The sequence below is a fragment of the Hyperolius riggenbachi genome, chromosome 5 (genome assembly GCF_040937935.1).
Source record: "Hyperolius riggenbachi isolate aHypRig1 chromosome 5, aHypRig1.pri, whole genome shotgun sequence".
In the NCBI taxonomy this organism is placed as follows: Eukaryota; Metazoa; Chordata; class Amphibia; order Anura; family Hyperoliidae; genus Hyperolius; species Hyperolius riggenbachi.
This window is the reverse complement of record NC_090650.1, coordinates 126,229,920-126,244,747: the sequence shown is the minus strand read 5'-3', so window position 1 is coordinate 126,244,747 and position 14,828 is coordinate 126,229,920. Positions and strand designations below refer to the sequence as shown.

At 45.7% G+C, this 14,828-nt stretch overlaps 1 protein-coding gene across 1 annotated transcript in view; it reads left to right on the top strand.

The window, feature by feature from the left end:
- Nucleotides 1-14,828, top strand: part of TOPAZ1 (testis and ovary specific TOPAZ 1) — a 239,064-nt gene that overhangs the window by 175,287 nt on the left and 48,949 nt on the right. Inside the window, 3 exon segments of the mRNA XM_068236234.1 lie at nt 10,088-10,253; nt 14,683-14,768; nt 14,770-14,828. The exon segment at nt 14,770-14,828 is cut by the window's right edge and continues 23 nt beyond it. Of these exon segments, the coding sequence (XP_068092335.1) occupies nt 10,088-10,253; nt 14,683-14,768; nt 14,770-14,828 (311 nt within the window).

Here is a 14,828-nt window from a genome sequence, read left to right as displayed (position 1 = left end):
CCAGTGATCGAGCGACCACCAGGGGAGGAGGCAGCCCTTCTAGTAAACACACAAGCACACTGATCCTGCCCCCTGATCGCCCGCAGACCCCACCCCCCCTCCCCCGATCACCTTCTCAGACCACTGTTTGCACCCAATCACCCATCAATCACTCCCTGTCACTAACTGTCAACGCTATATTTTAGATTAGGCTCTAATCAGCCCCCTAGGGACTCCTGATCACCCCCCACATCCTCTGATCCTCCCCAGACACCCCCCCCCCTTCCCCTGTGAACTGTATACATCTATTCTCCCCTGTAATCACCCACTGATCACCTGTCAATCATCCCGTCACTGCCAACCATCAGATTAGACCCTAACCTGCCCCTTGCGGGCACCTGATCATCCGCCCACACCCTCAGATCGCCCGCAGGCCCGCCCTCTGATCACCTCCCAAGTGCATTGTTTACATCTGTTCTCCCCTCTGATCACCCATCAATCACCCCCTGTCACCACCTGTCACTGCGACCCATCAGATCAGACCCTAATCTGCCCCTTGTGGACACCCAAATACCCGCTCCCACACCCTCAGAGAACCCCCCTGATCACCTCCCCAGTGCATTGATTGCATCTATTCTCCCCTCTAATCACCTCCTGTCACCACCTGTCACCCCCTAGCACTCCTACCAATCAGATCAGGCCCTAATCTGCCCCCTGCGGGCTTCTGATCACCCGCCTACACCCTCAGATCCCCCTCAGAACCCCCCTGTCACTATCCTAGTGATCTAAAAACAGGGATCAGTGAAAACTGTCCCTTTTTTAGTATCACTAGTGTTAACAGCTAGGCCAGTTATTTAGTTAGGGCCCTTCGTTGGGTAGTTAGCGTCAGTTAGCACCCAGCCCACCACACCGCAGTCACAAATTAGTTGCTGATTAGCATCATCACTGTTGCTAATCAGCATTGCTACTATATAGTATCTGTAAGTGATCATCAGATCTATATTAGGGTCACTAGGAAACACTAAAAACGCAGTGTTTGACCGATCAGGCCTGATCATTCGCCTGCACTTGCGTTCAGCCCGCCCCACCGCAGTGACAGAATTTCTTTTTCTGATCACTGCAAAAAACACTGTACAATAGCTGTGGCGCTGTAAAGATCAGTTTTGATTTTTTTTTTTTTTATCAAAACTCGGTGACTGCAGCTTTCTACTTCACAAGTACTCCCTTTTACTAGGTAGGTGCTCTTTTTCCTGGGTAGTCTCAGAGGCATACCCCCTAAATTTAGCAGTCCACCATGTTACAAAAGGGGTATTCCCTGAAGAGGCCACCGAGATTCTGACCCAGTGGGGTGAGAGTGATTGGGAAGCCTCATCCGACGAATCATCTGGGTCAGAATACGAACCAGTGAACAGTGGCTCTCTGACCGATAGCAATGACGAGGTTGAGGTCCCGGCTAGAGCCAGGCGTATTACACCCCATGTCACTGGACCGCAGGTGGTGCAGGATCAGACTCAAGGACAGCAGAGTGGTGCTAGCGCTGATCCGAGTTTTCTTGGTGAGGCATGCACCAGCAGCGTACCATCTATCCATAGTCTCCAAGAGGTGCTGGCAAATCCCAATAGGCAATCCCCTGGTTTCACCGCACCCGTACTGCCCCCTTTCACCGCCCAGTCTGGAGTCCAGGTGGAGACAAAATAATCTTGGATCGGCCCTAGACTTTTTTCATCTGTTCTGTACCGTGGATCTCTACGACTTAATTGTGGCTGAGACCAACCGCTATGCCACACAATACGCAACCGCCAATCCAAGAAGCTACCATGCCCAGCCTTTTTGATGGAAACCACTCCAAGTTTCCGAACGTAACATTTTTTTGGCCTTCTCCTTAACATGGGTCTAGTCAAAAAGAATGTATTGCGGTCTTATTGGTCTACGCACCCAATACATCACATGCCCATGTTCTCTGCTGCCATGTCCAGGTCACGATTTGAGAACATCCTTCGCTTCCTGCACTTCAGTGCCAATACAACTTGTCATTTAAGAGGCCACCCTGCTTATGACCGGTTCCCGAAAATTTGGCCCCTCATAGACCTCCTGTCATCAAAATTTGCAGATGCTTATACCCCTGAACAGTCATTTTGAGGCATTTGGTTTCCAGACTACTCCTCACGCTTTTGGGCCCCTAAAATGCCAGGGCAGTATAGGAACCCCACAAGTGACCCCATTTTAGAAAGAAGACACCCCAAGGTATTCCATTAGGTGTATGGTGAGTTCATAGATTTTATTTTTTGTCACAAGTTAGTGGAAAATGACACTTTGTGAAAAAAACAATAAAAATCAATTTCCGCTAACTTGTGACAAAAAATAAAACCTTCTATGAACTCACCATACTCCTAACAGAGCACATTGGGGTGTTGTCTCTCTAAGGGCTGGGGCACACCGAGTGGCTTTTTGAGCGTTTTTGAAGCCGCTTGCGGCTGCGGATACGCTAGGGTAATGTATTTCAATGGGGGTGTGCACACCACAGCGGGAGGCGTTTTGCAGAAACTAATCCTCCCGGGGTAAAGCATTTTTTGGATTGCGGAGGCGTTTCTGCCTCAATGTTAAGTATAGGAAAAACGCAAACCGGTCTGAAAAACGGCAGATCAGAGCGGTTTGCCAGGCGGTTTTGTTACAGAAGCTGTTCAGTAACAGCTTTACTGTAACAATATATGAAATATGCTACACTGAAATCTGCAGCAGCAATCCGCAAAACGCCTCATAAAAATAAAAAAAAGCGTTTAAAAACTGTACTGTATTGCAAAAAAGTGTCACATGTGTGGTATCGCCGTACTCAGGAGAAGTAGTATAATGTGTTTTGGGGTGTATTTTTACACATAACCATGCTGGGTGGTAGAAATATCTCTGGACAATTGCGTGTTAAAAAAAATAATAATAATAAAAAAAAAGATTTACAGAGATTTCTCCCACCCAGCATGGGTATGTGTAAAAATACACCCCAAAACACATTATACCATTTCTCCTGAGTACGGCGATACCACGTGTGACACTTTTTTGCAGCCTAGGTGCGCTAAGGGGCCCAAAGTCCTATGAGCACCTTTAGGCTTTACAGGGGTGCTTACAGTTTAGCACCCCCAAACTGCCAGGACAGTAAACACCCCACAAATGACCCGATTTTGGAAAGTAGACACCCAAAGTATTCAGAGAGTGGCATGGTGAGTCCGTGGCAGATTTCAATTTTTTTTGTCACAAGTTAGCAGAAATGGAAATTTTTTTTTTTCGTCACAAAGTGTCATTTTCCATACCCAAACAAAATGGGGTCATTTGAGGGGTATTTATACTATCCTGGAATACTAGCACCTCATGAAACATGACAGATGCTTCAAATTGGGGAAATTCACTTTTTGCACCATAGTTTGTAAACGCTATATCGTATTTTTCGCCGTATAAGACGCACTTTTTCTTCCCCAAAATGTTGGGGGAAAAGTGGGTGCGTCTTATGCGGCGAAGGTACGGATTTCGGGGTGCGCAGGGAAGCACTATATACATTACCTGCTCCTGCCGCCGCGCTCCTGGCTCCAATCCTGGCTTTCCGATCCTCTTCTTTGATCTACCGCTGCCCGCTGCTGCCCCCGCCGAATATCGCTGGCCGGTCTTAATTAGCCGCAGGGATACGCTATCAGCACACCACGTGCCGGGGTCACGCATGCCGCCGAACGCTGGCCGGTCCTAATTAGCCGCGCAGGGACACACTATCAGCACACCACGTGCGCCGGGGTCACGCATGCGCATGTGTGACCCGGCGCACGCTGATAGCGTATCCCTGCGCGGATAATTAGGACCGGCCAGCGTTGTTCGGCGGCATGCGTGACCCCGGCACGTGGTGTGCTGATATAGCGTATCCATGCGGCTAAGACCGGCCAACGATGTTCGGCGGGGGCAGCAGCGGGCAGCGGTAGATGGAAGAAGAGGATCGGGGAGCCAGGAGCGCGGCGACAGGAGCAGGTAATGTATGTGTACTCACACTGCCTGCACAGGGGGACACCGGCACTGGAGGACACACGGACAACGGGGCCACAGGCACAGGGGACGCTACCACAGGGGACAGTGCTTCAATGGGGGGACACTGCCACAACAGGGGGACACTGGCACAACAGGGGGACACTGCCACAACAGGGGGACACTGCCACAGGGGACACTGGCACAATAGGGGACACTGGCACAATAGGGGACACTGGCACAATAGGGGACACTGCCACAACAGGAGACACTGCCACAACAGGGGGACGGGGGACACTGGCACAGGGGGCTGCAGGCAGAACAGGGGGGACACGGCAGGCAGAACAGGGGGACACGGCAGGCAGAACAGGGGGACACAGCAGGCACAGGGGGACACAGCAGGCACAGGGGGACACAGCAGGCACAGGGGGACACAGCAGGCACAGGGAGACACAGCACAGGGGGACACAGCAGGCACAGGGGGACACAGCACATAACACTGTCCCCATATGTGGTGTAATAGTATGTAATGTAACTGGAAAGGGGGAGGTAAAAAGTCCTTAAGACACCCCTGCATCTTAGACACACCTAGGTTTAGTTTTTTCTTTTTTTCCTGATTTTTGCCCTCTAAATCTGGGTGCGTCTTATATGCCGGAGCGTCTTATACGGCGAAAAATACGGTAAGTTTTACCCAAACAAAAAAAAATCCAATAAGTGTCTGTTTATTGTAGCACAATACATTTAGACAAATATGTATATAGAAATTTTACTTTATTTGAAAAATGTCAGCACAAAGTTAAAAAAATAATTTTTTTGACAAAATTCATATCTTTTTTGATGAATATAATAAAAACTAAAAATCACAGCAGCAATCAAATAGCACCAAAAGAAAGCTGTATTAGTGACAAAAAAAGGTGGTAAAATTAATTTAGGTGGTAGGTTGTATGACCGAGCAATAAACAGTTAAAGCTGCAGTGGTCTGAATGGAAAAAAAAAAGTGTCTGGTCCTTAAGGGGTTTTAAGGCTGCAGTGGTTAAGATAACATCCTATGTATAGTGTGGCAATCCAGCGCCAATTATGGACAAACCAGGTCATGGTGGCTCATATATTAGTGTAACGGTTAAGGGGAAAATTTAGGTCCTTCCCCTCTGCATTAATAAAACTGACGATTTCAACAGCCCTGGGGCCCAGGTGGATCATTCCACCAGGGAATCTCAGAAGGAGAGATGGAGGGGCAGTAAAAGGGTACCTCTACTGCGCAATGCCCTGAAAACATAACTAAATCACTAAACACAGATAAGTAACGTCTTTAGTATTAACATCTTAATAACCAGCAGGAGTGAGCCCAGAAAAAGGCCCCATCCTGACTCAGAGTGATAGTAATGGAAAGAGAGTAGAATAATACAGAAAGAAAAGGGAGAAATGAGTATGACTAAGATTAGTCAAGAAAGGGAGAAGATAAGAAAGAAGGGAAAGTTTTCTTGTTAACCTGGTGGCCCCATCCCAAAGAACACAAATTAGGAGTGCCCGTAGTGGTCCTATCTGTGTGGGAATGCCAGGGGGAAGCACAATGAGCATAGTTAAGTAGGAGCCATAGCATCTCTGTATTCAGGTGATTCGACAAACATGCCAGTGAATCCACGTTTGGTTACATGATTCTTCTCTATCATGGATTGCATGCGTCATGGTCTCCATGAGGCAAATCGAATGTATTTTAGTGAGCCATTCAGGGATAGTGGGAGGGTTGGAAAATTTCCAGTGGTGTTCAATGAGAGTTCATGCGGCCCTGTATCAGACGCTTGGATAGTGAATTTAAATTTTTAGATAGGTTTATTTGTATGGTGTAGCAGATAGTAAGCAGGGTGAAGTTTAGGATCTGCATCTGTAAGTATGTTAATATATCTCTGTACTTCCTGCCAAAAGGGGACAAGTAGAGGACAATTCCAGAAAATATGTAGCAATGTGCCCTGATCTGTGCCACATCTCCAGCACAAAGGGTTAACAGCGTTAAACATATGGTGTCGTTTTACTGGGGTAAGGTACCATCTGCTAAGAACCTTATTGTTAGATTCCTGTACCCTGGCTGAGATGGATGATTTATGATTGAGCAAGATAATCTTTTGCTATTGCTTATCAGCGAAAGCTGATCCAAGACCCGACTCCCACTTTTTTTTAAGTTGCATAGACCAGGAGTCCTCATTTATGAGCAACTGGTATATCTGAGAGAGATCTCTTGGTCATTCCAGAACCCATACATAATAGTTCAAAAGGAGTTAAATCTCTAGATAGTTGATCCCTTGTGCCAAGAGAGCGCAGGAAGTGTTGAAACTGTGTGAGGCTCCATATATCAAGGTTAGTGTCGTCTCTGGGCGAAAGAATTTCCAGCAGTTTGTTTGTTTTCTAAGTAGCAGGTGGAACAGTTCTGCACGATAAGCAAATTCTTAAATCCTACTTAATAGCAGCAGTTTAGAGTAAATTTCTAGAACTGCACTCCAGTTAAGAAAATTGCAAATCCATTCCTAAACTGCCGCAGATTAACCTTTTGTGCCTCTGCTACAGTATATCTATGCCCCTAAAAACTACACATAAGCCTCTGTTGTGTAGATATATGTTCCTCGCCGCCGCCCACTTGCCCGGGGATCAGTAAATGAAAGAGCAGTTCCCATTCATTGATTTAAGTACCCGTCACAATGATTCTGAGAAAAAAAGTTTCCCATTCACCCATCACTTCCTCCAAGCGTAATATTATGCTTACAAGATGCATAAGACAAAAAAAATACTGAGGACAGCTTGTGGCCAAATAGTTTAAAAATCCTTGTATGTAGGTGGAATTTTACTAAGTCCCAGAATTGCATGTAAAATTTACTTTTTCCCTCCCACTCTCCCCAAGGTACCCCAAACATTTTTCGTATAAGAATAATTAAAGTAAAAAAAATACATAAATAGTTACTTTAGGGACTGAACTTTTTAAATATGCATGTCAAGAGGGTATATTACTGTTATTTTTAAAATAGTGGATGCAAAACATAAAAAATACACCTTTATTTCCGAATAAAATATTGGCGCCATATATTGTGATAGGGACATAATTTAAACTGTGAAATAACCGGGACAAATGGGCAAATAAAATACGTGGGTTTTAATTATGGTATGTTTTCTTTTCTTATTCCTGTTAAAATTGCATTTAGAATAAAATAATTCTTAGTATAATGTACCACCCAAAGAAAGCCTAATTGGTGGTGGAAAAAAACAAGATATAGATAATTTTGTTGTGATAAAGTTATTGGCAAATGAATGGAAGTAGCGCTGAAATGTGAAAATTACTCGGATGCATAAGGTGAAAATACACTAAAGGCTGAACCGGTTAAGAAATGCTTAAAGGTCCATTTCCTTATGGGGGATACTCAGGGTTTTCTGTGTTTTCAACAGCATTAGATCAATATTACATTTCCCACTGTATTACATTTCCCACTGTGTTTGTCCCCCACGAACTTATTGGACGTGTTCCGTGCTGAGAGCTGATTGGTGAGCCGATGGGAGATGGGTGTGACTGCAACGTGATTGGGTACTCTGCCGCTGAGCTCGGAAAAGGTGTTAGCCAATGGGGAGCACGGAAATACGATACTTCTTACTCTGCGTATTAGCGCTACCAGGAGCGACTAATCTATGGATTATTGAGTATATTAAACACAGTGGGAAATGTAATATTGATCTAAGGAGTGTAGTGGACATAGAATAAGGGGTTATCTGGTATCAATGGGTCCTAATGGAGAGTCCCTTTGATTGGCTGGGCCATTTTCTGACAAGCCCAGGGACCAATCACCAGGACTTTTTTCACAAACGGGTGGAGTTGGGAACACACCCACACCCATGTGACTGTCCAGGAAGTATAAAAGGACTCCAAATAAGCCAGTTCCCTTGAAAAAGCTTCCGCTAGGAAGTGAAACATGTTGGGTTATTTTGGTGGGGGTTTTGTGTAATTTATTATTGACTATATGAACTGTAAGGGGGAGGGGGGGGGGAGTAATCTTTCCAGTGTTGCTTATTATAGACCCCTAGTTCATAAGTTATGAGTTTGTAATTAAGACAGCTAGCTCAGGGTGTATTTTATATCTTTATTTATTAGAAGTTACGTTTTATATCCTACTAAAGAGGCAACAATTGTGTTGTTAGTTTAAGTTATCAGGTATTTGTGAATAGGGTTTCAAGGGGTATAAATAATTATGGGCAGCACTGTATATGCACATATATACAACCAATATACATGCACTACATGATACATACATAGAAATATGACTATGGTAGGGACTAGATTTTGAGGGACAGTTAATGCCAAGACAATATACTCTGTACAGCGCCGCATAATATGTCGGCACTATATAAATACTTGAATATTAAAGGATTTCTTAAGATGTTTCTGATACAGTTCTGCATGGATTTTTAAAAACCTACCAATATTTTTTCTCAGGCACTCCAAATGTCCCCCAGTGCTTCTTATGGACTGAATACAGGGAGTCTTCGACTTATGAACTCCTGGCAGGGACTCCTTGTCCTGTGTTCCCCCGGTGTGCAGAGTTCCTCCACCTGCTCCGTGCACTTGGCGCAATCAGCGATGTCTTCTCTCACTCACGGTTTCCATTAGTGTCAGTCGTGTGTAATGACTGGATCAGGAGAAGCCGGCACTAAAGCCAAGCCGTGAGGAAGAGAGGACGTTTCTCATTACGTGAAGTGGGTGGAGCAGGTCAGACGCACTGCTGCCTCTGCTACACATTTACTCTGCACTGTGCACGGGAACACAAGCTGGATACAGAGGGACATGAGCTACACAATTTGGGGGAGAATATCCACAAGGCACCCCTGCATTATGGACACACAAGGTTTTGTACCCCCCCCCCCCCTTGCGTTTTGTCCTCTAAACCTAGTTGGGTCTTATAGTCAGGAGCGTCTTATGGTCCGGAAAAAACAATAGCTACAAAGGGCAAGTGGCTTTGTTTTATGTCCCAGGTTGTTAGAAGCACTGTTGAAGTGCTAATGTTTTAAAGGCACTTAAAAAAAACACAAAGTAATGACGTGTCTTAAGTCTCTCCCCGTGCAGCGTCCTCTTCCAGCTCTCCCTAACCATGTCTGTTTGGTGCATTTTATTTAGATGATATCCAGTTCTTGAGGAAGCAGGACTCGCTGCCCGCGATACATCTGGAGCCTGTCATAGGGGTTTCTCATATGCACTTTATTCACTACTTTATTCACTTTTGCATTTACTGGATAATATGTTCTATAGCACTGATACAAGCACTTTCTTGAACCTGGGTACAGTACTAGGGGGTTCAAAGCACCTAATTACATGGAGGTAGTATGCTTCACTGCAACTGTATACACACGTACACCTTGTCTGGTACCATGGAGCCTGCCTCGCCTTATGCCAACAAATTCCACCGCGCCACACTACTAATGCACCAGTGTGTGTGAATGTACCATTACAATATAATTGTATCGCCCTGGCAATGTGATTAGATTGTCTGATGTAATGGCCAAGTATGAACAATGTCTTATACGATTATATGAAATAATTGCTAGCAATGTATTTAAAAAGGACAGTGGGTTTTTCTTTTTTGCAAACAAGCTATCCAGATAATGGTGGTGTAATCTCTGAGCAAGTTCATATGAAGTGTAAGTAGGGATCTCTCAAGTAATGGGCTATTAGACATGTTTCTCACATGCATTGGAACTTTAGCCCCTTTAAGCCTGAGACTTTTGCAGACCACATAAGCTATAATGTTGTCTGTGATCCTACGGAAAGGAAATGGGGCACAGCTCTTCCCCACCGCTAAAGACTGATTAAAGGCAATAAGGTCTGCAAAAGTCCCATGAACAGGATACTAAAATCTTTTCAGTGGGGATAAGGATAGCAGGAACTATCCAAAACAAACTCTGGTCTTTCTGCAGCATAGACTACTTGAGCAAGGCTAGGATTTAATGCATATGGCAGAAGCAAGGGCTAGACTTCTGCTTTGCCTACATTTTCATTTTGTGCTTGTGTTAAACTATGGCACTGCATGTCTGTTTTAGGATTTTAAGTGTAATCTTTTTGTGGTTTGATGTTTTTCCCCCTAAGGGTAGAACAATTCTGCATAAATTCCATGAGCTGAAGATCAACTTCTCGGTCTTGAAAGGGATTGCTGGGCCAGAAGCAGTTCTTTCTCGATGTGCCATTGTTAATGTCGCTGTGGAGATTTTCCTCGCGTGTGAAAAAATAAACAGTGCAATTCAGGCACTGAAAGGTAACCTTTTTATATGTAGTGTTTATTGCCTCATTACAAAAGAGCTATTACTGGTAGCATCACTACACCTTTATAAATGAAACTGGAATGCCAGACAATTTTTTCAATGTTGGATAATGTAGAATAGCTATAAGCAATGGAAGCTGTTTGTACCTTCAGAGATTTGTCCACTGTCTGTGACATTTGGAGTAGAAAATAAAAAAGAATCAGATTTAGGGTCACCCCCACCCCGCTAAAATTAAACAGTTGGCATCTGAAGAAGGGTCACAATCAGTATATAAAATAAAGCAATAAAGATTCATTTTATAATATCAACGTTCATAGATAATTTTGTGAAGACCACTTTACTTAGTTCCCCATGTTAACACATAGTCTAGCTTTGAAATTCCAATATCCCAAGAGTATCACTTCTAGTCCATTCCATCAATTGGCTTAATATTGTTTATACCCTCTTTCCCTGAAAATAAGACCTACCCTGAAAATAAGCCCTAGCTGGAATTTTGAGCTTGCTTGAAATATAAGCCCTACCCTGAAAATAAGCCCTACCGGAAGTTAAAGGGTAGGAAGAGTCAGCCAGTAAGAGGGGACACAGTGGTGTGCCAATCGGGAACTGATCCTGTCATCCCAGCACACAGCAAGGTTATCAGCTGTGTGCAAGGAAGACAGGGCAGGTGCCTGATCAGTACAGTAGCATACTTTTAAATCCATGAACATCACAGCACAAAGGAACAGGAAATGTTCTCCTGAGAGACACTTATTACCTAATAGAGATATAAGACATAAGCCCTACCGGAAGTTAAAGGGTAGGAAGAGTCAGCCAGTAAGAGGGGACACAGTGGTGTGCCAATCGGGAACTGATCCTGTCATCCCAGCACACAGCAAGGTTATCAGCTGTGTGCAAGGAAGACAGGGCAGGTGCCTGATCAGTACAGTAGCATACTTTTTAAATCCATGAACATCACAGCACAAAGGAACAGGAAATGTTCTCCTGAGAGACACTTATTACCTAATAGAGATATAAGACATCCCCTGAAAATAAGCCCTAGCACATCTTTTAGAGCAAAAATTAATATAAGACACTGTCTTATTTTCGAGGAAAGTGTGTGTGTGTGTATATGTGATATATATATATATATATATATATATGTATATATATATGTATATATAATATTATAAACATATAAACAAAAGGAGATCTCCACCCACTCATCTGCCAAAAAAAATATTCTATAATGAATGGGACTCTCTAGGTGGGGTTTTAATATTCATCACTATTTCAGCTATCAGAACTCTTAAATCTTCCCCAGATATTACCCAACCAAATTAATTAACCTCCCCTGAATAGAGGTACTTATCCTGGAAATCTGTTCTGGGGGGTAAGATCTTCTGTAAATCAGATTCCCACCTTTTGAAATGTGCACGGGGAAAACCCCAATATGATTTTGGTATAACAGAGAACATGTGCTGGAGGGGAAGCATATCCTCCTCAAATCTGGTTAGTTTCCTAAACACTGCCTTATGGGGTATAATGGAAGGGATGTATTTCGCGGCGTATAAGATGCTCCGGCATATAAGACGCACCCAGGTTTAGAGGGCAAAAATCAGGGAAAAAAATAATCGAAACCTGGTCTGGAGCGTCTATATATCAGGAGCATCTTGTACATGTCCTCCCCCAAATGGTGTCCTCCTATGTTCCTCATGTGTCCCCATGTGTCCTCCTGTATGCCCCATGTCTCCTCCCTGTGTCCTCTGGTGTGACCCCCTTGTCCTTCCATGTCCTGGACTCCTCTGTGTCCTCCTTTTAGACCGCTGTGTCCTCCTGTCAGCCCCCTGTGTGTTCCTGTCAGCCCCCTGTGTGTTCCTGGCAGCCCCCTGTGTGTTCCTGGCAGCCCTCTGTGTGTTCCTGGCAGCCCCCTGTGTGTTCCTGGCAGCCCCCTGTGTGTTCCTGGCAGCCCCCTGTGTGTTCCTGGCAGCCCCCTGTGTGTTCCTGGCAGCCCCCTGTGTGTTCCTGGCAGCCCCCTGTGTGTTCCTGGCAGCCCCCTGTGTGTTCCTGGCAGCCCCCTGTGTGTTCCTGGCAGCCCCCTGTGTGTTCCTGGCAGCCCCCTGTGTGTTCCTGGCAGCCCCCTGTGTGTTCCTGGCAGCCCCCTGTGTGTTCCTGGCAGCCCCCTGTGTGTTCCTGGCAGCCCCCTGTGTGTTCCTGGCAGCCCCCTGTGTGTTCCTGGCAGCCCCCTGTGTGTTCCTGGCAGCCCCCTGTGTCCTCCTGGCAGCCCCCTGTGTCCTCCTGGCAGCCCCCTGTGTCGTCCTGGGTGCCCCCTGTGTCCTCCTGGCAGCCCCCTGTGTCCTCCTGGCAGCCCCCTGTGTCCTCCTGGCAGCCCCCTGTGTGTTCCTGTCAGCCCCCTGTGTGTTCCTGTCAGCCCCCTGTGTGTTCCTGTCAGCCCCCTGTGTGTTCCTGTCAGCCCCCTGTGTGTTCCTGTCAGCCCCCTGTGTGTTCCTGGCAGCCCCCTGTGTGTTCCTGGCAGCCCCCTGTGTGTTCCTGGCAGCCCCCTGTGTCCTCCTGGCAGCCCCCTGTGTCCTCCTGGCAGCCCCCTGTGTCCTCCTGGCAGCCCCCTGTGTCCTCCTGGCAGCCCCCTGTGTCCTCCTGGCAGCCCCCTGTGCCCATTTGGCAGCCCCCGTGTCCCCGCTGTGCCTGGCTCGTGTCCCTGCCTGCGCGTCTCCTCCCTCCCCCTTGTGTCTCTGTGGCCCCCCCCCCAGTGCAGCGGCGGCAGCAGCAGCTTACCTCCTCCATCTTGCCCGCGGCGAATCAAGACATCTGGCTTCTCCGTGCGGCTTCCTCTAGTGTCGGGCATCTAATGACGCGTCATTAATGACGCGTCATTAGATGCCCAACACTAGAGGAAGCCGCACGGAGAAGCCGGATGTCTTCAATCGGCGCGGGCAAGATGGAGGAGGTAAGCTGTTGCCACTGCTCGCACGGGGGGGCCACAGAGACACAAGGGGGAGGGAGGAGACGCATCAGGGGGGAAGCCAGGCACAGCGGGGACAAAGGCAGGGAATCCCCGATGGCGGTTCGTATCGGAGGGCATTCGTAAGTCGGGTATTCCCTGCCTTTGCCGTATAAGACGCAGGGACTTTTTCTCCCCACTTTTTTGGGGAGAAAAAGTGCGTCTTATACGGCGCCAAATACGGTAAGTGCAAAGCTGTATAATCTCAAGCCAGTTTGAGGATGTATCCCAGACTCCCTCCCTCAGCCTTATATCTATAGATTCACCATTATTTATGGGTGCTAAGACCCCGCGTAGCTGGGGCCAATTTCATCTATTATAACCCAGGAACTCCTAAGCCTCGACACCTGGAAGAAAGGAAAAGTTATCAAACAGGGGCGTCAATGGACCCGGGAAAGAAGATATCAACTCATTCGATGTATGTACACAATCCCAGACCCTCTAAATCTGCCAAACCCACAATGGAAAATTTCTGCAATCTACACTTTACTCTTATAATGCTGCAGTAGATTTGGCTGTGCATAGGGACCATGGGATTTGTGCTGGCCATGTATCTGTATTTATTCATGCTTAATGAATAGTTAGGGCTTAGATATACTAAATTGGTGTGGTAAGATGGCAACACAGATGTACCATTGAAGAGGGTCCTTTATGATTGGGTGATGTGGCGCAGCCTCACCCTTTGGACACTAGAAGCATGCACAAAGAACAGGTCAGTATATATCTACCACTTAGCATCTCACCATGCACATCTGTTTTAGAGATCATCAACTAGCGATTTTCTCTTTTTGTTTTGTAACCAGCATTAGTAAGATGCAATACAAAAAGTTAGTAGTACCATTACAGAAGTATTGTGGGATTTGTTTGTGAGACAATGGCCTCAATTCACTAAGCAGTTTAGACTAGTCTACAGATGGTTCTTAGTCTACTGATGGTTTGGTGTAATGTTTTAGACCTGATTATGGACCTGTTCTAGCATTCAGTAATCGCACAATTCACAAAGGTAAACAAGGAGTAACTACTCCCACTTTTCTTGACAGAGATTAGACCAGCTGATTTCTGTTGAAGTAATTCTGAGGTATTTTTAGATGTGAGGATGGAACCGTTTGGATACAATTAAACTCCTGCATAATTAATTCAGAGGACAGTTCCTCAGAGGAGAAGGATGTCAGTCATAGCTACTTGTTTGTGAAATGCATCTTTTGATCATTTCCCCTGCTTTACCCACCCAATTACCAAATGGTTTAGTCCAGGTCTAAAAACAGGTCTAAAACATTTGGCAATAGTAAATTCCCCTTTGATGCAACTGACCAAACCATCAGTAGACTAAAAACCATCAGTAGACTAGTCTAAACTGCTTAGTGAATTGAGGCCAATTTGTATTTTCAGCTAACATTTTTCACTCTTTATCAAAATGATTATTCTAGAGTCTGACTGGATTATACAGAGTCCACTGTGGCCTTGTGAAAAGATGGATGTCTTGAAACGCCATAGCTTGCTTTGCAATATGGTAGGTACAAGAAGGACTGTCCAAAAGTATGTTCCAGATGTGCTTTGAGATACTCCAAAATCT